Source organism: Hyla sarda, chromosome 1 (genome assembly GCF_029499605.1).
Source record: "Hyla sarda isolate aHylSar1 chromosome 1, aHylSar1.hap1, whole genome shotgun sequence".
Lineage (NCBI taxonomy): Eukaryota > Metazoa > Chordata > Amphibia > Anura > Hylidae > Hyla > Hyla sarda.
This window is the reverse complement of record NC_079189.1, coordinates 336,373,221-336,398,632: the sequence shown is the minus strand read 5'-3', so window position 1 is coordinate 336,398,632 and position 25,412 is coordinate 336,373,221. Positions and strand designations below refer to the sequence as shown.

At 41.6% G+C, this 25,412-nt stretch overlaps 1 protein-coding gene across 2 annotated transcripts in view; it reads left to right on the top strand.

The window, feature by feature from the left end:
• Window positions 1-996: 996 nt before the first annotated feature.
• Window positions 997-25,412, top strand: part of ABCA1 (ATP binding cassette subfamily A member 1) — a 106,060-nt gene continuing 81,644 nt past the window's right edge. Inside the window, exons 1-2 of one of the 2 annotated variants that reach the window (XM_056520190.1) lie at window positions 997-1,236; window positions 23,339-23,489. In XM_056520190.1, the coding sequence (XP_056376165.1) occupies window positions 23,415-23,489 (75 nt within the window). In that variant the 5' untranslated portion in view covers window positions 997-1,236; window positions 23,339-23,414. The remainder of the gene's footprint in view (window positions 1,237-23,338; window positions 23,490-25,412) is intronic. The other variant, XM_056520198.1, reaches the window with a different exon arrangement.

The following is a 25,412-nucleotide window of genomic DNA, read 5'->3' as shown; positions in this document are numbered from 1 at the left end:
GATTCATGAGGGAAGAAGTCATAAGGATATTGTGCACCGTCCGGGCTGTTACCCTATAGTGCCCTGTTTCCCAGCAAGTATGCCTCCACCGGTAACATGTATAATATAATACGTATAGCAGATTCATGAGGGAAGAAGAAGTCATAAGGATATTGTGCACCGTCCGGGCTGTTACCCTATAGTGCAGTGTTTAGAATGCCTCCACCGGTAACATGTATAATATAATACGTACAGCAGATTCATGAGGGAAGAAGAAGTCATAAGGATATTGTGCACCGTCCGGGCTGTTACCCTATAGTGCCCTGTTTCCCAGCAAGAATGCCTCCACCGGTAACATGTATAATATAATACGTACAGCAGATTCATGAGGGAAGAAGTCATAAGGATATTGTGCACCGTCCGGGCTGTTACCCTATAGTGCCCTGTTTCCCAGCAAGTATGCCTCCACCGGTAACATGTATAATATAATACGTATAGCAGATTCATGAGGGAAGAAGAAGTCATAAGGATATTGTGCACCGTCCGGGCTGTTACCCTATAGTGCAGTGTTTAGAATGCCTCCACCGGTAACATGTATAATATAATACGTACAGCAGATTCATGAGGGAAGAAGAAGTCATAAGGATATTGTGCACCGTCCGGGCTGTTACCCTATAGTGCCCTGTTTCCCAGCAAGAATGCCTCCACCGGTAACATGTATAATATAATACGTACAGCAGATTCATGAGGGAAGAAGTCATAAGGATACTGTGCACCGTCCGGGCTGTTACCCTATAGTGCCCTGTTTCCCAGCAAGTATGCCTCCACCGGTAACATGTATAATATAATACGTATAGCAGATTCATGAGGGAAGAAGAAGTCATAAGGATACTGTGCACCGTCTGTGTTGCCCTCTTAAGGGGCGGGGCCTGCGTCCACGTGCTGCTGGCAGGACGGAGCAGCCACATAAACAGAGCGCAGCGCTCCTGACCGCTAGTAACCCCGCTGTACTGCGCCGCTCCGTCTATAAAAGGAACTCCTCCATATAAACCTTACATCGCCGCTGCTTTTTTTTTTTTCTTTTCTCTGTAAGACAGAGAGGGGGAGATAGTGTGCCGGCAGGGGATGCTGACAGGACACATCGAGTCAGTGCACGCCAGGGAGAGCATCACATCTGTTCTGTCCGGACTGGAGGCTTCTCTGAGGGGCTGCAGCTCAGGGGCTTTCTTCTGAGGGGCCATCAGGACTGGGGACAAGGTAAAGGACGATTCCTTCTCTAGTCTATGGAGGCGATTGGGGCTGTTTAACCAGTTTGTGGCTGGGCTAGATGACAGCGAGTGTCACCTTGCCTGTGATTTGTTATTGTGATGGATCGGGGGCTATGTCTGTGGTGACCACCAGGGTAAGATCGCATGTGGGCATAGATCCTATGGATGGGCATAGTCTGCCTACATGTTTTTCTATACTTCTCTTTGTTTACTCGCAGCCTTCTGCTGTTTGCCTCATTCCTGTCTTGTGGATCGGGATCGTCACCAGAAAATTGATCACGATTTCTTAGGCTGTGTTTATACCTTCAGTTTTTTGTTTTTTTTTTATTTATTTTTTTAATTTAATGCACAGAGAAAAAAAAAATAAAAAAAAATATATATATATATATATATATATATATATATATATATATATATATTATACCTTCCCTCCTTTTAGGATCTGGCTATAATAATAATAATAATCTGAAATGGAGAAAGTACCCTTAGTATATTCTCCATCCCATAACTTGACTTTACATTGTTTTTGGCGCAAGGATTGAAGCCAGAGGAAACCCACATCATGGAGGACATACAGACTCCATGCAGATGTTTCTCATTGTGGGACCCCAGGGCTACACAGCACCAGGACTCCATCTATTGCAGTGGTCTCCAACCTGCGGACCTCCAGATGTCGCAAAACTACAACTCCCAGCATGCCCGGACAGCCAACGGCTGTCCGGGCATGCTGGGAGTTGTAGTTTTGCGACATCTGGAGGTCCACAGGTTGGAGACCACTGATCTGTTGTATTCATTATAATGTTTTTTTACTAAGTCTAGAGCTATTGTTATATCATGTGCTGCGTTTGCCTAAAAGGGTATATACAGGATAAACAACTTCTTGTACTGTATATTGTAGGACTGAATGCAGTTACACAACACCCCCCTCATCTCATAACATGTTTATACAGTGAACACAGTATACAAATCAATGCTGCTCATCTCATTCCTCATGGATATTTATTTTACGGTTTTGTTTGTTTATTGTTGTTTTATGGTTTTGTTTATTGTTGTTTTGTTTTTGAGTTTCCTATTCCTATTGTGGACGGTGATTTGTGCAGATTCTTCTGATCTCCTTCATTTAGGTGTGATCACAGATCTGCCATCTGGGCTGCTTACCATTACAGCCAGGCGTTGGTGCTGTAGAGAGCTGAGCGGAATGACCGGCAGTAACCTCTGTGTAGTCATTCCGAAGATAAAGTGCCCAGGAAAGAAGTGGAACATGCTTAAAACCTTAGTCAGGCGGAATATACTAGATAACCCTAGATAGACGTGCCTGTCTTCCCAATGGATCCTTGGCCTCCTTGTTTATCACCTTGCTTGTACTCCTCGCAGCAGAGTTTCTATGAGGTTCCCAGCTTGATGGCACTCTATTGTTCTAGCAATACGGTGCCACATGCACCGCGACTGCCAAATCTTATTTTGGAGACCCCCACCCAAGTGGAATTTGCTACTGTATGATATAAAGAATAACTATGCTGTCGCCCTCCTTTATAGATGGTGTAATCTCACTTTGTGATCTGTCACAGTTTTAGGCTGGACCAGATAGGTGTGTATTGTACCTGTATCAGGTAGAAGATCTTGGGCACACACAAAATTGCAATCATAGTGTTTTGGCGTGATGTTTACCACATATACAAAGTAATATTACCGGAACATAAGATTTGGCTGATGGAATCATGTAATCCCTTCTAGTTTGTTGTGTTCAGGTGTAGTGGTGTCAAATAAGACATTTCCATAGTTTAGTTGTGTATGACAGTTTACAGTCTTTTCTACATTGTTTACATACAAACTAGGGATCAACCGATTATCGGTTTGCCCGATATTTTCGGCCAATATTCACAATTTTGGACGTTATCGGTATCGGCAATTACCTTGCCGATAATCCAATAATGCACAGCACCTCCACGGCACACCACACCGCACCCCTACCACACCGCCCCGGCAAGAGACCGCCGCTGCCCCATTGCCTCCCCCTTCCCCGGTTTTATAATTACCTGTCTCCGGGGTCCGCGCTACTTCTGGCTCCTGCGGCGTCCTGCATTACACTGTGCGCTGCACATTGACGAGTGACGTCCTCAACGCGACGTCACCATCAGTGCGCACAGTGACAGCTCAGGATGCCGCCGGAGCCAGAAGTAGTGCGGACCCTGGGCCCCGGGAACAGGTAATTATATATGGGGGAGGCAAAGAGGCAGCGGCGGTGGTTGGACTAAGGACCGGCAGGGGGAGAGAAGCGGCGGTTTCTGGCCAGAGGATAGGGGGGGTTGGACTCAGGAGGACCCCAGGAGAGGCAGCGGTAGAGAAGCAGGTGGTGGCGGCGGTCTCTGGCCCCGCAAAAGCCGCTGCAGTTCATTGATTTAAAGCGCCGCTTTAATTCAACGATCTGCAGCCACTTTTTCGGGGGGGGGGGGGGGGGGTTTGGTGGAAAAATAGCCGATAATTTATACCGGAATATCGGTATAAGTTATTGGCTATCAGCCTGAAAGGCCACAGATTATCGGTATCGGCTCTAAAAAAATCGATATCGGTCGATCCCTAATGCAAACATGCAATGTGATTAATTTATGATAAAAAAAAATAACCTTCTGAGGGCTCATATACAAGACCTGTAGGACGTTTAAATGGGCTCATGCGCCTATGTATGTATGTATGCCTCTGATTTCATACAAGGTATGCTCTGCTGTACCCCATATTACAGAGAGATTCTTCCCTAAGGATGGTTTCATGCATGGCATTTTTATTTTATTTTATTTGAAAGGCATTTTAATAAAAGTTGTTTTAGTATGCAAAGTAAACTCAGTACACTGGACACAATTTTAAAGGATACACCCGTCTATATGAGATCTCAAAGCTGACAATGTATATCAGAGCAAAAATCAAGCCATAAGGAGGGAAAGAATGCCAGTAGAGCTCAGAGACAGGATTGTGTAGATCCTTTAGATTGTACCGGGACTCAATCTTAAGACTTGCTGTGATCATGGGTTATATCCAGGGGAAACATACAGTATGGTGCTTCACTAGATCTGACTGATGCACTTTATAGAATATAATAGATGATTATATAATATTTTAGTTATCCCTTTTCAATAAATTTGAGTAAGTTAGGACTTTATTATACTTAAATGACGTCTTAGTTTCTTAAATGGGCACTGTCAGATACAAAAAAACATTTAATATGTTGTACATCTTGGCAAAAAATATACCTTTCTAATATACTTCATAAGAACATTTTATTTCCTTTTTTATACATATCATGGCTTTGTCCAACTTGAACAGGCATGGACAAAGTCCAGTAAGGGAGGGTGGGCTAGCACTCCTCTGTGCTCTCTCCTGTCTGATAGGACTCCTCTGTGCTCTCTCCTGTCTGATAGCACTCCTCTGTGCTCTCTCCTGTCTGATAGCACTCCTATGTGCTCTCTACTGTCTGATAGCACTCCTCTGTGCTCTCTCCTGTCTGATAGGACTCCTCTGTGCTTTCTCCTGTGTGATTCATTCCTCTGCGCTCTCTCCTGTCTGATAGCACTCCTCTGTGCTCTCTCCTGTCTGATAGCACTCCTCTGTGCTCTCTCCTGTCTGATAGCACTCCTCTGTGCTCTCTCCTGTCTGATAGCACTCCTCTGTGCTCTCTCCTGTCTGATGGCACTCCTCTGTGCTCTCTCCTGTCTGATGGCACTCCTCTGTGCTCTCTCCTGTCTGACAGTACTCCTCTGTGCTCTCTCCTGTCCTGTCAGACAGAAAAGAGCACAGAGGAGCACTAGCCCACCCTCACTTACTAGACTTGGTACATGCCTGCCTAACATTTTCTAATGAAGTATATTAGAAAGGTTAATGTTTTGCCAAGATGTACAACATATAAAAAGTTTTTGTATCTGACAGTGCCCATTTAAATCTAATTATTGGTGTTATTGGCTTTTAAGTTTTTTTTTTTCCATCTCTGGCCCGTGTATATATTGTGTGTTTGTATAGATATCATTATTGTGACAAACAGACAAGGGGCAGTCACGAGCACTAAGTAAAGGCCAGTAGAAAATGCAGCATCAGCATTGAACTATAGTGCATGCAAACATGAAGCTCTTTGTCTGCTTAACAACCAGAAAAAAGGATGTTTTTCAGAACAAGAGGAAACCTGTGAGGTTGCTGGAATGCTGGATATTCCTATGATTTATTATACATTTACAGCCATTATCTCAAGTCACGTTCCTTAATGGGCTCAGAAGTTTCTATACAATAGTAGGAATAAACATTCTAGTGCTCGATTTGCACGACAACTGGATGCCTACAGCAAGGGTTGACTAGTGCGTCACCTCTGTGCAAACAAAATTGTGTGTATGTTTCTTACATATACAAATAAATACACGTGATTCATCATGACCGTTTATGTGCATGTTACTGAAGGTTACACTTGGTAATTCTATGGTCCTAATGAAAACCTATTACATTGTAGCTTCATATATATAGTGTTTGCTAGAGTTTACTATGGTAAGAACTGACTGCTAGAATATCCTTGCCTCTAAAGCCGATCTGGACTACAGCTCACCCTTCCCGAAATACTTTAGAGCAGGTTAAAATGTATGTCATTTGGGGCAAAACCCCAAACATTGTTTTGGAAAACAAATTCAGATTTACCCTGGTATGTACGGTAATTCATTACCAGGACATGTGTACCTTGTTGGGGATTATGGTGTATGCTGCTTTGGGGAAGATTGGCACACACCACCTGATATGCTGATATTAAGAAACCTCCTCCCCCCATTGTGGTAAAATGGTTTTTCTAATCTTCATTTCTAAGCATATCTTCTCTAGCCCCTAAATGTGCCGTCATTTGCTTTATTTGTGTATATTTGATGCTAGAATGGAGCGGAGATCTTTATCTATTTATGTCATTTTCACTGTCAAGTTAGAGATGTCAAAGACATCAAGTTCAAATGGCTGCAGTATTACTTGTTGGTAACAGGTGGCAGTATAGAGCCAAATTCTTGCTTTTCCTCTTTATGACATGGCCCTTGTAGCTTGTAAGGTGGTTGTTGAAATCTACTTCAGGGCAAGGTGATATAGGCTTCTCAGGTTTTGTCAGTAAGCACATAAAGAATGATAAGTATTCACTTGAGAAATTGCATATCATCACATGGTATGCCTTAGGCCATCTGTTTCAAAGAAAACCTAATATATAGTTTGCCATTGACTAACACATTGACTCACCAATGGTCAGTGGGACATCTGGATGTCTTTAGGTTCTATGAGCAGTGACCGTATACCACCTTGCATTGATCGTATGTCCGATACCATTTCTACACAGCCAGCCTGCAGGGTATAGAAGTGAATACAGCAATGTTCAAATAAAGTACCAGGCATGCTCAATACATACAGTAACTACTACATCTATAGGCTCATAGGTGATGTCATATTTGACCGGAGATGTTCACTTTAAATTTTCTTTTCATCTGACCAAGAACGTCAGAACATCTCGTAGCCACGACTCCTTTCTGCAGAGTTTGCTCCACTGATGTTTTTAGCTCTCTACTTTAACAGCATATTCCCTACCCTCTACATAAACTTAGCATCCTGTTGGGTCCTAGTGCTGCAAAAATGTGCCACACGGATAATAAACAATAGTGGCTAACAGATGCTGCCCCTTACAGTAGCAGTGCACCTTCTTTATGGGCCCCTGTAATATCCCACCTTTTGTGTACCACTCAGTGATGGTCCCTCTGTAGTGACTCTTTTTTGGGCCTTGGGCAATATTTGTGCCCCCCCCCCCCCTACACACACACACTGTTAGTGTCCTTTTTGTGCAGCACACAGCAATAATTCTCCAATTGGCTCCACACAGTAATTGTACCCTCTTAGTATCCTATCAAAGTAATGGTGCCTAATTAGTGCTTAGTGCTCCCCTCTTATAAATGATGTCCACTTAGTGTCTCAACACACAGAAATAGCTTATTCTGTACTTTTTTTTCTTACCTACTATGGTTTCCTGTACACAAATCTTGCAGGCTCCAGGCCAGCTTAGACTTGCAACTTCCAAGATGGGATTCCAATGTCAAAGGTGAAAGACTCCTCTATCAACCATTTTATTCAACTGTATCTGTGTCCTGAGGATGCAGATACAGTTGAAATATCTGCTTGCCCAGGAATCTGTGGGACAAAGTGAAGAACCCAGGGCCCCATATGCTCAGTAGACGTTACACAACTGTCCTCTGGGCTGATTTGATTGGACGGTCCATTCTTTTCCTTATATTGTTGGAGGCCCTGTGGCAGCCAACCTAGGTGGCCCCTTATAAACTGTCCCGGCCTTGTTATATCTAAATTAAAGACCCATTATGGTAAAGCACAAAACAAAAAAGCCAAACACACACTATGTTCATCCTGTTTTCTTTTCTTAGACACTGTGACATCACACAGACAAGGCCTGCCAGGAGTAATGGAATCAATGCCAAAACTCAATCCTTCATGTTTACAAACTGACAATTACAAGTGATTGAAATACTTGTACTTTTAAGATATGTTCCTGTGCTAGACTCCTTCACAGTATTCTGGCTGTGAAGAATAGATTTATACTTACATTTCTATCTTTTTGACTGCTCTGTGTTCTCTCACTTCTGCTACCACTAAGCCATCCTGTGTCCATACACAGAAGTACACCCCAGCTAGCATGCACCCTATGTACACATAGGTCAGTGTTTCCCAACCAGCGTGCCTCCAGCTGTTGCAAAACTACAACTCCCAGCATTCCCGGACCGCCTTCGACTGTCCTGCCATGCTGGGAATTGTAGTTTTGAAACAGCTGGAGGCACCCTGGTTGGGAAACACTGGCATAGGTAAACGAGCACAGGATGCCACCAGCATAACAGGCATCCTATGTTATGGGAAATCTAGACAAAGCCATGGACAACATAGCAAGTAAATAACATTGCCTGTAATTTCAGTAGGTTAAAAGCCTCATATTAATTGTTTTCTTAGAATGACATAATGCTTGAAAGATATTTTATGTCATGTTATAGCCCATTAAGCCTACGTCTCAAAGGGACTGCTGTTTCCTCCCCAGTGACGTCCATGAGGGCTCAGTCATTACTTCTAGTATACTCTCCTGGATACAAATGAATAAAACTGTCTGCTTGCCAGTATTCTCACACTATGAAAACATTGTTCTTTCTCTACCATTTGCTTATATTGTATTAGTGCATTATTATCGTTATTATGCATATTTGTTGTACAGGTATCACAAGTATTGCATATATGTTAGATGTTCTATTTGGTGCCTAGTGCTGGAACTGATGATGTGTCATGATGGAAGTTACAGCTTAGTATGAATGACAGTGATTTACTTACATATAAACCAGTATGTAGCATCCACTGTGGAAAAAGTGAATGTTAAAAAATACCATAGATAAAATATGTCAAATATTCCCCTCCAGCACGTGTGGTTATCTCCAGTAAAGGGAATTATATTCCCTGTTCTTTATGTGCATATGCAGTCGTGGCCAAAAGTTTTGAGACTGACACAATTTTTAGTTTTCAAAAAGTTTGCTGCTTCATTGTTTTTAAATCTTTTAGTTAGAGGAAGTACAATTATAAGCATTTGATACATTTTTAACCTTTTATTGACAAATAATTTTGTTGTTAAGACTCAATTTACGCTAATTGTTTTTCAGGATTTCTGCAATTCACCCCCCAATGCTGCATGTCAGCATAAGCTCTTTTTGTCTGTCCCCTTGCTTTTTAAGGATTGACCACAGGTTCTCAATGGGATTTAGATCTGGGTAGTTTCCTGGTCATGGACCCAAAATTTCTGTGTTTTGTTGATGGAGCCACTTTGTTTTCCCTTTTGTGACATGAGGGGAGATTTATTAAAACATGTGTACAGGAAGAGTGGTGCAGTTGCCCATAGCAATCAATCAGATCGCTTTATACATTTTTCAGAGGCCTTTTTTAAAAATGAAAGAGGCAATCTGGTTGCTTTGGGCAACTGCACCACTCTCTCCCCCGCGGTGGTCATGCTGGAAAAAGAATTGTTCATTACCAAATTTCTCCTGGATAGTTGAGAGGAGTTGGCTCTTGGAGAATGTTTTGATATCATTCTTTATTCATGGACGTGTTCCTTGGCAAAATTGGTAAGTTCACTCCCTTGAATGAAAAGCAACGCGACACTTAAATGGTCTTAGGATGCTTTACTGTGGGCACAGGACTTATGGTAACACTCACCTTTTCTCCTCTGAACAATCATTCTTCCAGGTGTCCCAAACAGTCTGAAGGTGACTTTATCAAGGAAAATACCTTTACCCCTGTCTTCCGCAGTCCAATCCCTGTACTTCCTGCAGAATGTCTGCCTGGCTGTCTGTGTTCCTTGAAGAAAAGTGGCTTCTTTGCTGCTTTCTTCTGACACCAGGCTGCCAACCTCCAAAACCCTTCACCTCACTTTGTAAAGATGCTCTAACACCTGCTCTGGTCCTATAGCTGAACCCTCTTTAGGAGATAGTCCTGCCGCTTTTTGGATTTTCCTGGGCAGTGGAACCTCTCTCCTCAAAGTTCTTTATGAGCCAGTAAATGGTTGGTTTAGAGGCAGTGTTACTGACAGTAATGTCCTTATTTGTAAAGCCGTTTTGATGCAAAGCAAGGACTACAGAAGTAACCATGATTAACAGAAAAAGACATGGATTTCAAGCACCATCTCAGAAACCAGTCTGCACTTAGTGTTCTTACACAGTGCAGTTTTGTTGCAGTGGGTAGGGTCACACGTGCCGTATGTTGATGTGTACTTGCTGCTGCATATTTTTCTAGGGTAGCAAAAGATGCAGCTGATTTTGCTACCCAGTAAAGGGGTTATACAGGAATAGAAAAACAGCTAATCTCTTTAAAAAAAAGAATGAAAAAAAAAGATCCACGTCTGTTTCCACTTTGGGTGTGGTTTTACAACTTGGCTCCATTCACTTCAATGGAACTGAGCTGCAGAACCACACCCAACCTGGAGACAGATGAGGAGCAGTTTTTTGATAGAATGTAGCTCTTTTTTTCTATTCCTGGATAACCCCTTTAACTTCAATGGGTAGGAAAATACGCAGCAGAAAATACATAGCAAAGCATGGCACGTGTGACCCTACCCTTAAAACCAAAGCCATGTGTGGATCATAATTCATTACATAATATGAAGAACAGATGCTACTTCTACTCCCTCTACTCCACACCTGTTTTGGGCTTCAAAACTGATCTGTGTGGGGCTGTTCCAAGAGTTGCCGGTTTAAAGGAGATCTGTAGTGGTCTGAACATATCCCCTATCCAAAGGATAGGGGATAAGATATAGATCATGGTGGTTCCGAGCGTTGGGACCCCCCGCGATCTCCTTATTGGGCCGCGGCAATGTACAGGAAAGGGGGTGTTCCGTCCCCACATGTCACGGCAGCCGGCACGCCCCTGCATGAATCCCATAGAGATACATGGAGGGGACATGCCAGCTGCCGCGTCATAAGGGGACAGAACACCCCCTTTCCTGTACACTGCTGTGGCCCCGGCCTCAGCGCTCGGACCCCCCGCGATCTATAACTTATCCCCTATCCTTTGGATAGGGGATAAGTTCAGAGCACTACAGATCTCCGATAATTATGGGCTGCACCTGTACAAGCCGCCACTTAAAGAGGCAACTCCAGGACCAGCCTGCAATGACTATTAATACAGTGCTAGCCGTAAGAGTGGCCAAAAGCCATGACAAGCTGCCTTGTGCACAGTAACCCTTTCTCCTGAACTAACAAAAATATCACTTAAATGAGGTTAGCAGGTCATTTTTGAGGCAGGGCTGAAATTCAGGGGAAATAGGGCTTTTGTGATTTAAGTTATGTTATTATGGCAAGGAATGACTTTGCAGTTTATCTGATCACTCTTTTTATAACCATTATGGGGGAGATTTATCAAAACCTGTCCAGAAGAAAAGTTGCCCATAGCAACCAATCAGCTTGCTTCTTTCATTTTTACAAAGGCTTCTGAAAAATGAACAAAGCCATCTTATTGGGTACTATGGGCAACTGGTCAGCTCTCCCTCTACACAAATTTTGATAATTCTTCCCCTTAGAGTTTATGAAAATTGCCACTATAAAAACTGATACAGAAAACTTTATGAAAGCCAAAATTTTTGTCACTCTCAACATTTGCGCCCAATACTGCACATTATAAACCGGCTTCTCAATAGTACTATACCATGCTGTATACAGTTATCTTTGCTGCTGACTTGCAGGTGCTTATAAATAGTTTGCTTGGTTAACCAAACAATGCCCCTCTTAGTTTAGCTGCTATTTCTGCTATTTTTACAGTGAGATGCAATTGGCATTTACTCCTTGCTGAGTCAGACATTTATTAGACATTTATTAGCCAGTGATTGACAGTCAGACATTTTTGTGTGAGACCACCAAGGAAACATTGCATTGTCTTACACACCAAGTTACAGCGTTGTTGGTGTTATGTAATACTAGTACTTTAAATATCTTCTAGTCTTTACAGTATTAAATGTTCTAAGTCAATGGCCGTAGTGGACTAAAAAATGATGATGTTATGCAATACACCTTAAGTTCTGAGCTTGTTGTCCCAACAGTTTGTTAAAATTCAGTTACTAAACACTGATCATATGAACAGCAACTAAAAAGACTTCTCAGAAGAACACACCTTCTGCCGTAGTAGTAGTAGTAGTAGTAGTAGTAGTAGTAGTGGTGCCTGGTAACTGTTGGACTCTCCAATGAATTTAGAATTTATATTTTTGAAGGTGCTCTTCTACTGGCTAGCTTATATCTTCTTTTTCAGTAGGTTCTATCAACATTATGACAGTAGTAAATCGAGAAAATGAATATAATCCATGTTGTTAGTTGTCCCCATGGATAGATATTGGAGATGTTTGACAAACTCTTAGGCTATGTTCGTACACCATATTTGAGCTGTAATTTTTCAGATAAATGGCCCAAAATTCTGTGTGGGAACGTGGCCTTACTTTTCCTCCGGAGAAATTACACATGCATGTTAGGCCAATGTTAGTAGAGGGATAGGGATTGTAACTGCCAGTCAAAAGATATTAAAGAAGTAAAAGGATAAGCGATCCATAGAATTGTAACGTTTAAAACCCATTGGTGGGAAAAATATATTAATTTGCTGCTCACCCTGGATAGTTGTGTAGCCTCATACACAACAATGGTAATAGCATATAATCGTGGGTCGTCTGCTGCCCTCCGGTAAGTATATGGCAATGGATGGATTGGCTTCAAAGGAACCCGGCTCAATGGCGCTGATTGACCACACAGGTGTATAGGTAAAAGAGGATTTATTTACCAGAATGCAACGCGTTCCGCTGAGGAAGCTGCGCATGGCTCAAAAATGCCTGAAAAAAGGTCATAGGTCATGTACGTACCTCATCCTTTGTATATGTTTGGCATATATTGTTTTGCATATATGCCAGGAAGGATCCCTGTGCATGCACCAAATGGAGTCATAGTCCATCCATTGTCCCAAAAGTGTATCCTTCTGGCTCACCTCGGGTGGTATGCACCTGCATACCATTGGATGTATAGATCAGGGAACACTTTTAATGTAAACTGAAACTCAGTGTGTACATAGCCTAAAGTGTCTAGGTGGCTTGTAGCTGTTCATAGACTGACCATAGTTATTTATGCTCATAATATATGGGTTTGTGTAATGTTCACATGGCCGTTCTCTTCTGTCCCACTATTCTTCCATCATTGCTTCTAAATGGACCATACTAACAAACAGATGCAAAAGGATGCCATTAAGTGGCATCCTGTTGCATCAGTTTTGAATCAGTTTGTATCCTTATTGGTTGCTTACCCCTCTTCTGAGCATGCAGCGGATCAAAAACAGATTGGAAAAAATGGATGCAAACTGATAACCTTACAGGCTCATCCGTTTGAAAATATAAAAGAGTTATGGATTTTAGAATGAGAGGAGGAAAAAGCAAAAACGCAAAAATAAAATTGGCTTGGTCCTTAAAGGGGTACTCCGCCCCTAGACATCTTATCAAAGGATAGGGGATAAGATGTCAGATGGCCGCGGTCCCGCTGCTGGGGAGCCCTGGGATCCCCACTGCGGCACCGCGCTCTCATTACAGCACAGAGCGAGTTCGCTCTGCACGTAATGACGGGCAATACAGGGGCCGGAGCATCATTATGTCACAGCTCCGCCCCTCGTGATGTCACGGCCCGCCCCTTTCAATACAAGTCTATGGGAGGGGGCGCGGCGGTCGTCACGCCCCCTGACATAGACTTGCATTAAGGGGACGGGCCGTGATGTCACGAGGGGCGAAGCCATGATGTCACACTGCTCCGTCCCCCGTATCGTCCGTCATGAGAGCGCGGTGCCGCAGCGGGGATCCCGGGGCTCCCCAGCAGCGGGACAGCGGCGATCTGACATCTTATCCCCTATCCTTTGATAAGATGTCTAGGGGCGGAGTACCCCTTTAAGGTTAAAATGGGCTTGGTCCTTAAGGGGTTAAGTAAGGTAGAGTTGCTTAGGATGGTGGTCAGATATGGCCTTTCATGACAGGTGTTCAGCAGAATTGCTTAGATATTCAGCAAAGCAAAGGTCATGTGCTCATGTCAATACAGATGCAGGGCCCAGGCACACAATACAGACAGGTGCAGGACTGAGTTTTATAGTTTTATCTGACTGCTCCTCAGGTTTAAATGGTCCTGGGGGATTGACTTTAGATTATAAGGTGCAGGTGACACTTCTCTCAAACAGTTTATTAACATAGAGATATCTGTTATTTTATGTGTGAGTGAATGTCTGACAATTTTTGCAGTGTGGCAAGGCACAGTATTGCAGGGCCACTGATATTAGAGAATACAGTATTTAGTGGTTTTCTTGCAACAATGTTTAGATAGGTGGTGCATGTTAAAGTAACAATCACATGACTAGAACCAAGGTTGCCAAACAGAACATTGCCCAGAGCATCACACTGTCTGATTCATCAGGCCATCTTTATTTGTTGCTAAACAGTCCAGAACTGATTCTCACATGATCAATGTAGGCGCTTTCAGGGGTATGGACACTCTGACCCTCAGTCCCATACTCCACAATCTTCAACACCCCTTTGTGGTTGACACCTTTCTATCACAGCCAGCCATAGTCTTCTCTCTTTACACTCATCAAGGAGGTATGGAACCCATAGCTATGCCTGTGTCACCAGTTGTTCTTCTTTGGACCAGTTTTCATAGATCATGATTGCATAATGGGAACACTCTAAAGGAACTGCCATTTTAGAGATCATCTGACCTAGGCATCTTAATTTATACTCTCTCTTAATTTGCCCATTTTTCTTGTTTCCAATATATCAACTTCAAGAACTGACTGTTCATCTGCAGTCAAATATGTCCCAACACCTGACAGATGGCATTGTAACAAAACATTTAATATTATTCATTTAGACCCCTTACACACTGCCATTGCTCCCCATCGAGAACAGCCGTCTTGTGTGTGTGTGTGTTTTTTTTTTGTGACTTTCCGGTGACGGGGAGCAACGGGTAACAACTGGTCCCGGCACATCCCATTTACTATGATGAGGGCTGCCAGGCACCATTGTTTTTTGACGGGAATAGCGGGAGAAAAAAAAAATGGCACAAGCATTAATTTTTCTCCTGCTGATTCCCCAGGCTCCCCCGACGGCCGTCACACTGCCATGTGCTGACGGCAGTGTAAAAACACTGGCAAATTAAGGCTTCTTTCAATATCATGGCTGAACAGTGTGTGTATGTATGTGTGTGTGTATAGATATATATATAGGCTACAGTACTATTGATCGGCAGGATGTTTGCTGCCCGGAAAGGACTCCAAAATAGATCAGTGAGTGTATAATGTGTGAGAGTGTTCTGTCATTGATTGTATTGTGTGACATAGAAATGGTTTCTGGTAACATGGATGAGAAATCTACCAGACAAAAAATATAAAAAATTATCTTGTAGCATCTCCTGATATCAGTATTATTAGCACCTTATAGAAGGATGAAATATACGGCAAGAGCATTGTAAAAAGTACAGCTATCTATATCAATACCTATAGTTTTATGCAATTTAAAGCACTCAGGGCAAAGGGGATTGAGATGTTGGGGGTATATTACTCAATATTAGTATGTGAACATATGTATGTGAACGTTTAACGGAGTTGAAGTTGCCAACAAACTGCCCTATGCCATTATGCCACCACATTTATAACACGTCTGAAAATGTTTGTTAAGTTATGTGTCTGGCAGGGAATGTGTATATTGGACATTCACAGAATGTATCTATTTATGACACCTGATTCATGTTACCAACTTTACATTCTTGAGATGGAGCCTTCTTCGTGTATACAGTTCACCGCAGATAACCTTTCACACCCATGCTCTTTGCCAGACAAGCTGTACCACTAAGATACACACTTGCTAGCGTAATAGGAATTTTGTTTGTGGCAATGATGCTTATTCCCAGAAACATTTCGATCATTTTAGTAAAAAGGGTTCTTTGGGTTTCATTTTTGGTAATCTCTGATAATGTAGTATATATTGCTGCGTATTGTGTTTTTTTTTTTTTTGTTTGTTTTTAATGGATATTGTTTTATGCTCTTCTGTAGTTTGATAGTATCCTCCAAAACATGAAACCTTAAAGTATTTTTGGCGGATGAAGCTTTTCCCTTTGACACATTAGAAATTAAAGCTTTGCTATATATCTAGCCAGTGGCTGGAAGGAGTATTTAAAAGGACTGTGGTAAATTCCGGTCACTTATGGTAGGTTGGGTAACGATAGCGTTCTGCCTACTTAATGTAACCTATTTTTCTAGTGGTCATGAGAGTTTATTACTGTCAGGCCAAAATAAATTGAAAGCAACTCATTAATATTCTGCCTGATCAGGTGAAAGCCAGGGAGTGTCAGGTGACATCCATAATGAGCTGCTTTGCATATTCTTCTTCCCAGAATTCCTACTAGAGTGCTAATTGGCTTAAGAAATTGTCTGTGTACATTTTCCTCACTGAAATGAACCTGCAGTGGGATTTTTAAAATCCTGGCTAATGCCAATTTCTTTAGTGGATCTGCGCTGCAGACTTCACCTATCTCCGTGTAGCAGAGGTGAAATCTATGTTGAATCCATAGAGAATTTAGCATGACAGCAAATGTTGATTTTACTTTGGATTTATCACAGATTTCGAGAAACACCCAACGCATGTTTGCAGCGGGTCTTCCCCTAACACTTCCTGTATGTTTTACTAAAAATTCTTTGGCCTTTCTGCATGGAGGTTCCCAACATTAGTATAGTGTAAATGTTAATGTAATGGATGGCTAAAACATTCCACGGCCAGATGTTTCATGCCGCAGTCATAACTTAAATATACATTGTGATCCAATCCTGATTAATGTTGCCCTTACCTGAAATACCTGGTGAGCAAGTTGGCTTATAAAAAAAAATGGCTGCACAATACTGGATTTTGTCATGTGGATGATGGTCAAGGCAGAATGACTAAACCTAAGAGGTGAGACATAGGACATCGATGTGAGGAATGTGACATTGTTGTTTACTGCTTAGGATTACAGTAAATGGGAACCATTGAGCGATGATGACTGGGGATCAGACGATGAATAACATCTACTCCGACGTTTCAGCTCTACTGGTTTATGGATATTCACTGGAGAAAAAGAGAAAGGCATTGCATTTAGGGAGATAATGTAAGGAGTTATAACATGGAATATTAAATGGCTTGCCCAACCTGCCTTTCTTGCTGCACAGATGAATTTTTACATTCATGCCAAGAAGCCACTCGATGAAGAGACTGAGCACCTACAATGGAGCCCTTAGGAATGGGTGGAAATGTGGACATAGACAGAATTACCTTGCTTAATAGGCACTCCAGGGTTAGGAAGGGGAATCATGCCACCCTTTATTCCATCTAAGGATGGTGAAACCTGTGCTCACTTGTGCCAGGATGCCAATCTGAGGAAGGAGGGCGCTCCCGCTCGAAACGCATCATTGGTACTATTTAATAAATATACAGTACCTCTTGGTACTATTAATACTACCTACCTCCATTTGTTTCTTTGGGACACAAGCATGGAACAGCGCCTGGCATCAAGGTCTCCTTTTCCTGATTTTCCATTCTCAGGATGCGGATATGGCAGCCTAAATCATACAGTGCTGATTTGTCCATATAGTCAGTCAGTCTGTTATAATGACTTAACACATGAAAAGGTTTAATTTTCTAGTTCCCATTCATTGTTACATAAGAAACACCTTGTCCTATTACTTCCACAGAAAGTGTTGGCTTGTATGCAATTAATAATTTATTTCTCCAAGAACATTGGTCAGGGCTTCTTTTTAGCTTCCTGTGCAGTAACATTATGCACTTTACAGAAGGCTACACAGTAGGGCATGTCATGTGTCCCATTGCAATAAGTACAGCTACGGTATATACAAAAGTAGCAGAAGATAAAAAAATGTATAAATCACTTCATATGGCCTTACAGTTACTATGGTAACACACGGAACTATGTCCGGCTACATTGTAATTTTCAGATTTTTCCAGTACTCAAAATAAGTAATTTAATAGGTAATACTAAAATCATCTAGTGTGACCACGGAAAAAAAAAATAGTGTGTTTTGTAAGGCAAGATGGTAGAAGTATTAATTGTGGTGTGGTGCGGTACGTGTTCTTTCTGAGACTGTTTATGTGTGGTGTGTATATTAGGGTAATATTGCTGGTAGATAGTTTGTAGTTACTACAGGAAGAGGGCTCCCATAAAACAGAATTTTGTCTGTCTTGATCACCACTAATTCACCAATGAGTTATCCAGTCAATATCACCTTACTTCATATATACCCGTATTTTTCGCCCTATAGGATGCACCGGCATATAAGACGCACCCAATTTTAAAGGTGCAAAATCTAGAAAAAAAAAAGATTCTGAACCCAACAGTGATCTTCAACCTGCGGACCTCCAGATGTTGCAAAACTACAACTCCCAGCATGCCCGGACAGCCAACAGCTGTCCGGGCATGCTGGGAGTTGTAGTTTTGCAACATCTAGAGGTCCACAGGTTGAAGACCACTGGTATAGAAGGTAATACTCACATATCCCCGCCGCTCCAGACCCGTCACTGCTCGTCACCGCTGCCCTGGATGTCACTCCATCGCTGTCGCTGCGTCAGCGGTCAGCTTTGATCGCCGTGTCTGAAGGGTTAATACAGGGCATCACCGCGATCGGTGATGTCCCTTATTAGCCGCGGGTCCTGGCCGTTGATGGCCACAGGGACCTCCGCGATAGGTGTCTATTCGCCGTGTAAGACGCACCAACTTGCGTCTTATACGGCAAAAAATACAGTATTTATATATATATTTATATATATATATATATATATATATATATATATATTATACATCTTTTTTTTTTTTTGTACATTAAGCATGTCAGTACAGTACATCACCTAAGGGAACTACAAAAGAATGCAGTATGTGTAATGAAAGGCTTCTGCACAGTATTCTAGGTAGACCTCCTATCTGTATCTTACTGACTGAGAATTTGCAACACAGTTTACAAGGCGATTAACTATTCTGTTACCTTGTGTCACTCTTGTATCTCCAACTAGGAGGTCTTTGTGTCACACTATATTTCGGGGCTGAGGACCCTGCGTGTAGCACTGAAGATTTCCCCCTACTTCATTACTATACTACTGGTAGATGGACAATGAATTGGTAATATTATGAATATTGAGATTATTGCTTCATTTCCGGAAATGTTGCTAAAGTTCTCTGGGTTTTGTACATAATACTTATGATGACATTTTCATCATTCACAATTTGGTTTATTGGGTATAGAATGAGAAAATATAATCATTTTACCATGTAATCCACTTTTTTGTTTTCTTCATTTGTTGTCAAACCACAATGCCATTGTTTGCAGTCAAAAGATTAGGAAAAACTATACCATGCATTTGATTTTCTTGGGCCAAACATAAATTGCAGTGTCTCACCTTATTACTTCTTGCAATATTTGTGATGAAAAATTGAGAGCTGGTTAGAAAAATGGTGCATGGCACGTTCTTCTATTTGGCATCTGGGCCAATTATGACTAGACACACCTATGCCTGAAACCTCATTGACAATAGTGGGTTCAGTCCTGACGTCAGTTTCACTTTAATGTTTTTCTGCCATGCTGGATGGGAAACTTTGCCGAATTGTCAGATGTATGGGGACGAGCCCTAAAAAATTGCACCACATTTGAACTAAGTGTATTGACAGTGACCCACAAAAACGATCTCATCTGAAGTATACCTTTTTATCCATGCTGTAAAATAACACCTACATACCAGGGGTATAGTAATGGTTGGGCAAGCAGGGCATGTATCGGGGGAAGGCATTAAGCCACTCTGACTTGGCCAGCATATCTTAAAATATTGTTGGGGCAATGAAGTTAATATTTCGTTCTATTGCAATATGCCTGTAATACATTACATGATGACATAGAATGTGATAGTCGAGGTGATCAAACATGTATGTCGTCTTTCTCTCTACTCAACACATTACCTAGTCTTGTGTAAGGCACTACTACACCTCACACATCCAACTTCCATACACTGGACCCCTGTGTTCATGTGTCATTTCACAGTGCTAAATGCTCTGTACATTTCTGTGCTTTCTATCTGATCTGTGTGTTCAATAATAAGGTCAATGGAAAATTAAGAATACATGTAAGTACAAAAGCTTCTCCAGTGTCAGATGACTCCTTTCAGAGTATTGATTTAAAACGGCAAACATCTTTTTTTAGGCTTGTTCAATTTGCCGATAGCATTACCGAGCCAAAAATAGTGCGTTATCTTATTTCATTGTCTTGGTGTGTTATATTACTGGATGAACTTGGCCAATGGGCAGCAATGAAAATCTGATGCGATGGGGACGCACATCACGGCTCACTCTCTTCTTTGGTTTGATGATGAGATTTGACCACTTATTATTGCATACTTATATTTTCTTTGACTTGCTATTCTCTTCCTGAACTGGGTGGATAGGCTGCCTGCACCGCCTGACTTAGAAAGCAGTAGTAAATCAGGAATTATTGTTTGGTTATTGTCTTAAATGAAATATGGGTCTTTCACGTAGAACAATCATAACAATAGAAAATAGAGGTAGATGAGGTCTATGTAGATGGTTGGAAACACTCTGTTTGCTCAGCTTTTTTTCTTCTTCTTTGTGCTACTTGTCTAAAGCTCAGGGTTAGTTTGATCTGAGAGGTCTGAACAAAGGTCCTTTTAATCGTTCTCATGAGCAGATGGTAGACATGAAATCTACTTATTTCTTACAGGCTGCATAATGAACTTTACTAAAACTCACCAGCTCATTGTAATACACTTGAATACACCAACATTAAACTACAGTTGTGATTTACAATTATCTCCATTTGGTCTTTATTGGATATCGATTAGCAGGCTAGGGGTCAAAAGCCTAAGACCTCCTTACTGCATATATTGCATTATAGTAAGCCTATTATATATTATATATGGGGGGGGGGAACCTCTGTATCTTGTATCTAGCAACCTGTGTCTGCTATGAAGCATGGGCACTGTTTTTATTACATATGCATTTTAATAAGACTATTCAGGAGGTTACCTGTTAGGGTTAAATAGTTGTGACCTTTTCAAGTTTCACCACGCTGATACCCTGCTGGGCCATATATGACATTTTTAGAAATGTGAAAAATGTGCAGTATACTTGCTTGAAGACAGTTTAGAGTAGTGGGATGGAAGGCATAAAACCTCACGCAGATTATCTACAACAGCAATTTAGGATTTGCACTTTTCATGGAACAACTTTACAGGCCAAGCCTGATCCACATTTAAGGGAAATGCCACTAAATGGGGTTCTTACATTTAAATAAAAAGCGTTCTCATCTTGCACCTCCGCTCTGGTCTTCTTTGGTTTTATTCCCTTGATAATGTGCTCTCCTGCTTCTCCTGATGACACACTGAAGACCCTGCCGTTTCATAGATTTTCAGACCATTATCAGCAGAGCAGAGAGAACACTTCATCAGGGTAAGAAAACAGGCACTGGATTGGACCAGAGCACTGTACTAGATCTGGACTTAGTAAGCCGATTATGCTCTGTTTTATTGTTTTACACCCCTAGCAGGCTCTCGTAGTTTTTTGGTTAGTTTTTTTTAAATAAAATTGAAGAACCCTTTAGATATATATCAGAAATTAAAAACATTATTAAAAGTAAAGACAAAAAAGAAGAAAGAGTTTGCTCACCTACTCCCATGAACAAAATCACGATCCCCTGCTGGTCCAGGTGCTGTCCGGGCGTTGCTGCCACAAACACGGTTGACAGAGAAACAGGCTTCACTCACTCAGGAGCATGGGATCCTCAGCACAAAGTGCTGAGGATCCCATACTCCTGAGTGAGTGAAGCCTGTTTCTCATCAAAAGTAAAGCTCAAATTTTGAACATTTTGGATGATATCAGGTAAGCCTTACATCAAATCAAATGGTTTAAAGGGGCCCCTTCAGCATATTCTGTATACAAAGGGAAAAAAGGTCTCCCAATGTATTCTACAAAAAATATACAGTTTGTGCTAAAATAAGCTATAAACCCACTATATTGTTTTTATTTTTATTTTATTTTTTTCTTAAAGGGGTTGTCTGGAAAAAAAAAACATTCTGTCTATCGTGTAAAAAATAAAAAATCATAATAAATCAACTTACTTATATAATGTTGTTAGTCATAGAGGACAGATCTCTCCATATTAGCTGAACTTAGTCAACTCACGTCACACTATCTAAAAAGCAGAGCTCACCACCCCCAGGACCAAACCATTAATGTGAAAAGGGGGGGCTCATATTACTGCTCATTAGCTTTTAAGAAAGCGGGAAGCCTTTCTCAGTCACAGTAGTTTCCACCAGAACAGGCTCATTGCTGTCTTATCTGAGAAAGACTTCCTGTGTGCCTTAAAATCTAATAAGCAGTAATATGAACTCTCCTGTTAGTGGTTTGGTTGTCAGCACACAGGAGGGGAGGGGGAGCAGGGATGGAGCAAACTGCTTTCACAGCATGTCAGAGCTACAAGAGAGCAGAGCTAATAATGGAAGATCTATGCACCAGGATTAATAACAATATATATTAGTAAGTTGCTTTAATATACATGTTAACACCATACACAGGTTATGTATTTTGCTGGACAACCTCTTTAAGGGAATCTGTTTGATGGTTTTATGTAGAGTCCAGGTAGGGGTCAAAAGCACTCTCACTTTAGACTTCACATGTCAAGGTGATTTTCACCATAACCTGAACTTATATGAAATTGTCTGACAGATTCCCTTTAAAGGGTTTTCTGGGACTTATTTATTGTTGGCCTGTCCTCAAGACATATCTGATCGGTGATGGTACAACAGTCAACTTAGTACCTTGTGTAGTGGTTATGGGGGGTTATTGCAGCTTCACTTCTGAACTGGGCTGAGCTGCAGAACCCCAGCATGGCCTCTACACAATGTATACTGAGCTGTCAGTAAATGGAGCCAGATGCAGTGTGTACAGGTGCCTGGCTCTGCAAACAGCTGATCAGCAGGGGTGCTAAGTGTTGGACCCCCCACTGATCAGATACGCATGGCCTTTCCTGAGTATAAGCCTTCTATGAAAAATCCTAAAAAAATCCCTTTTTTACATTCATATCGAATTAAAGACAGTGGACATGCTATCTGTAGTGGCTCACCATTGTATTTATTGTGAGGGCATGATAATGTGTGTCCCAGATAGCTCATGTGCCACTTACCTGTTTTTTATTATTTCTAAGTGACTGGACACCAGTGAAGGGCCTGTATCCCGAAAACGACCAACAATATGTTGGTTGTTTACCTGAGAAGAGCTCTGAGTGAAGTGCGCGATACCATCATTTCCCGCTCAATAGCTTAGCAGTTTCTGGTGGTTATCAAGCAGAGGACATTGTCTACATTGGCTGCTGTCATTGTCACGTATCTGTCCCTGCACACAGATTACGCTGGAGCTTTGCTAACCTCAGGAAGCTTATGATCATTTCCTTTTCTGACTCTTTTCCAGTTAATGAGCAACCTAAAGTCTCTGGTACTGCGACAACTTCTGCCCAAGCTGCAGAGGTGAGGCAGTGTGGACTCTCATGGAGAAGATGTCGTACTGTACTCAACTAGGACTTCTACTCTGGAAGAATTTCACCTACCGGCGGAGGCAAACTGTAAGTTTATGCCATGTCTTTTTTTACTTGAGGCTAACAAGAACTTTTTTCCAGGATCTCTGACATTCTGATAATCTCTCATTCCTGTCTATATACACTGATAAAAATTCTTGGTAGAAATGGAATTAATGCATTTTCCTCCATCTGCTTGTTGTTCTCTCAACTCCATTGTCTGTCATACTTCCATATGTCTGTCAGTGGATTTGCACATCTGCAAATGGTTGAATTCCCAGTTATACCATGAACTGCTGACTCTCTGTATTGTTTAGTGCTTTACAAATTTGTCTAGAACGGTAATGCTGCTCCTGGCAGAGACATACTGTTCTTAAAGATGTAGTTTCCCTCTATGTTGTAGAATAGCAATTCCCATCAGCTATATAAATACAACTAAACCCAGTATACGTTTACCATGCAAAGAGAATTTTCCCAAAGTCTTAGTTAGAGATGAGCGAACTTACAGTAAATTCGATTCGTCACGAACTTCTCAGCTCGGCGGTTGCTGACTTTTCCTGCATAAATTAGTTCAGCTTTCCGGTGCTCCGGTGGGCTGGAAAAGGTGGATACAGTCCTAGGAAAGAGTCTCCTAGGACTGTATCCTAGGACTGTTTCCAGGCCACGGGAGCACCGGAAAGCTGAACTAATTTATGCAGGAAAATGCATCAACTGCCGAGCTGAGAAGTTCGTGACGAATCGAATTTACTGTAAGTTCGTTCATCTCTAGTCCCAGTGCAACTGTCAGTTTATCCTTTGTGTAATTCTACAGCTGAATGATTTCAGACGTGGCCTTCTTGGATATAACAATTATTCTGAGGCTTGTAATACAAGAACACCTATTTACTGGTATTATAGCCTCAGTGTTATGCACTACACATTCTTAGGCCAATGTTACACATGCATAATTATGGGTCCATTTATTATGTAGACCAGTGGTATTCAACCTGTGGACCTCCAGATGTTTCAAAACTACAACTCCCAGCATGCCCGGACAGCCGATGGCTGTCCGGGCATGCTGGGAGTTGTAGTTTTGCAACATCTGGAGGTCTGCAGGTTGAAGACCACTGATGTAGACCGTAATATGGGGCAAACGCAGCATGTACTACTGTCATCTGTTTTGCAGATGGAAAACGACCATTGAAGTCTATGGAGAGGGATTTAAATATTAATGCATCCATATTTGAGTATTGCATTAGTACTTTATTATCTGTTTTTCAATATGTAACTCAAAGTCATGCCTAGAATACAGGATTTCTGTACGGAATTACAGGTGCGATACTGATGACATTTCATCCATAATACATTTGTATGTTAGATCCAGATAATGGACGTATACTCATACACTTATGTGAAGCATTCCCTAGAACATATCCTCAGTCATATTGGCATAGAAAGTGTGGTCAAACGGGTACCCTGGGAAATTGAACTTATCAAACACTTATCCCCTATCCACAGAATCGGGTATAAATGTCCCATTGTGGGGGCTCCCCGACCCCCACTATTTCCCTCGCCTTACCCATTCACGGCATGCTCCAGCCCCCACCTTCAGAGACTTAGCCAATCACCAGCTGAGACCTATCTTATCTGATTAATATGCCGTCAGCTTCAAAGATTAGATAGAATTAAGACTATATGCGACTTTATGAAGTATGACTTGGCACTCTTAGTGGCACTAGATTACAGATCTCCTTATATTTGGTATCAGTAGAATATGTAGTGATAGGACACATCAACAGGCAAAATCTCTTTGGCCTTCTATAACAAGGATAGTGGGTCAGAGGTCACCACATGATTGTCTTCAAAGGGGTACTCCACTGGAAAACATTTTTTTTTTTTTTTATCAACTGGTGCCAGAAAGTTAAACAGATTTGTAAATTACTTCTGTTAAAAAATCTTAATCTTTCAAGTATTTATTGGCTGCTGTATGAT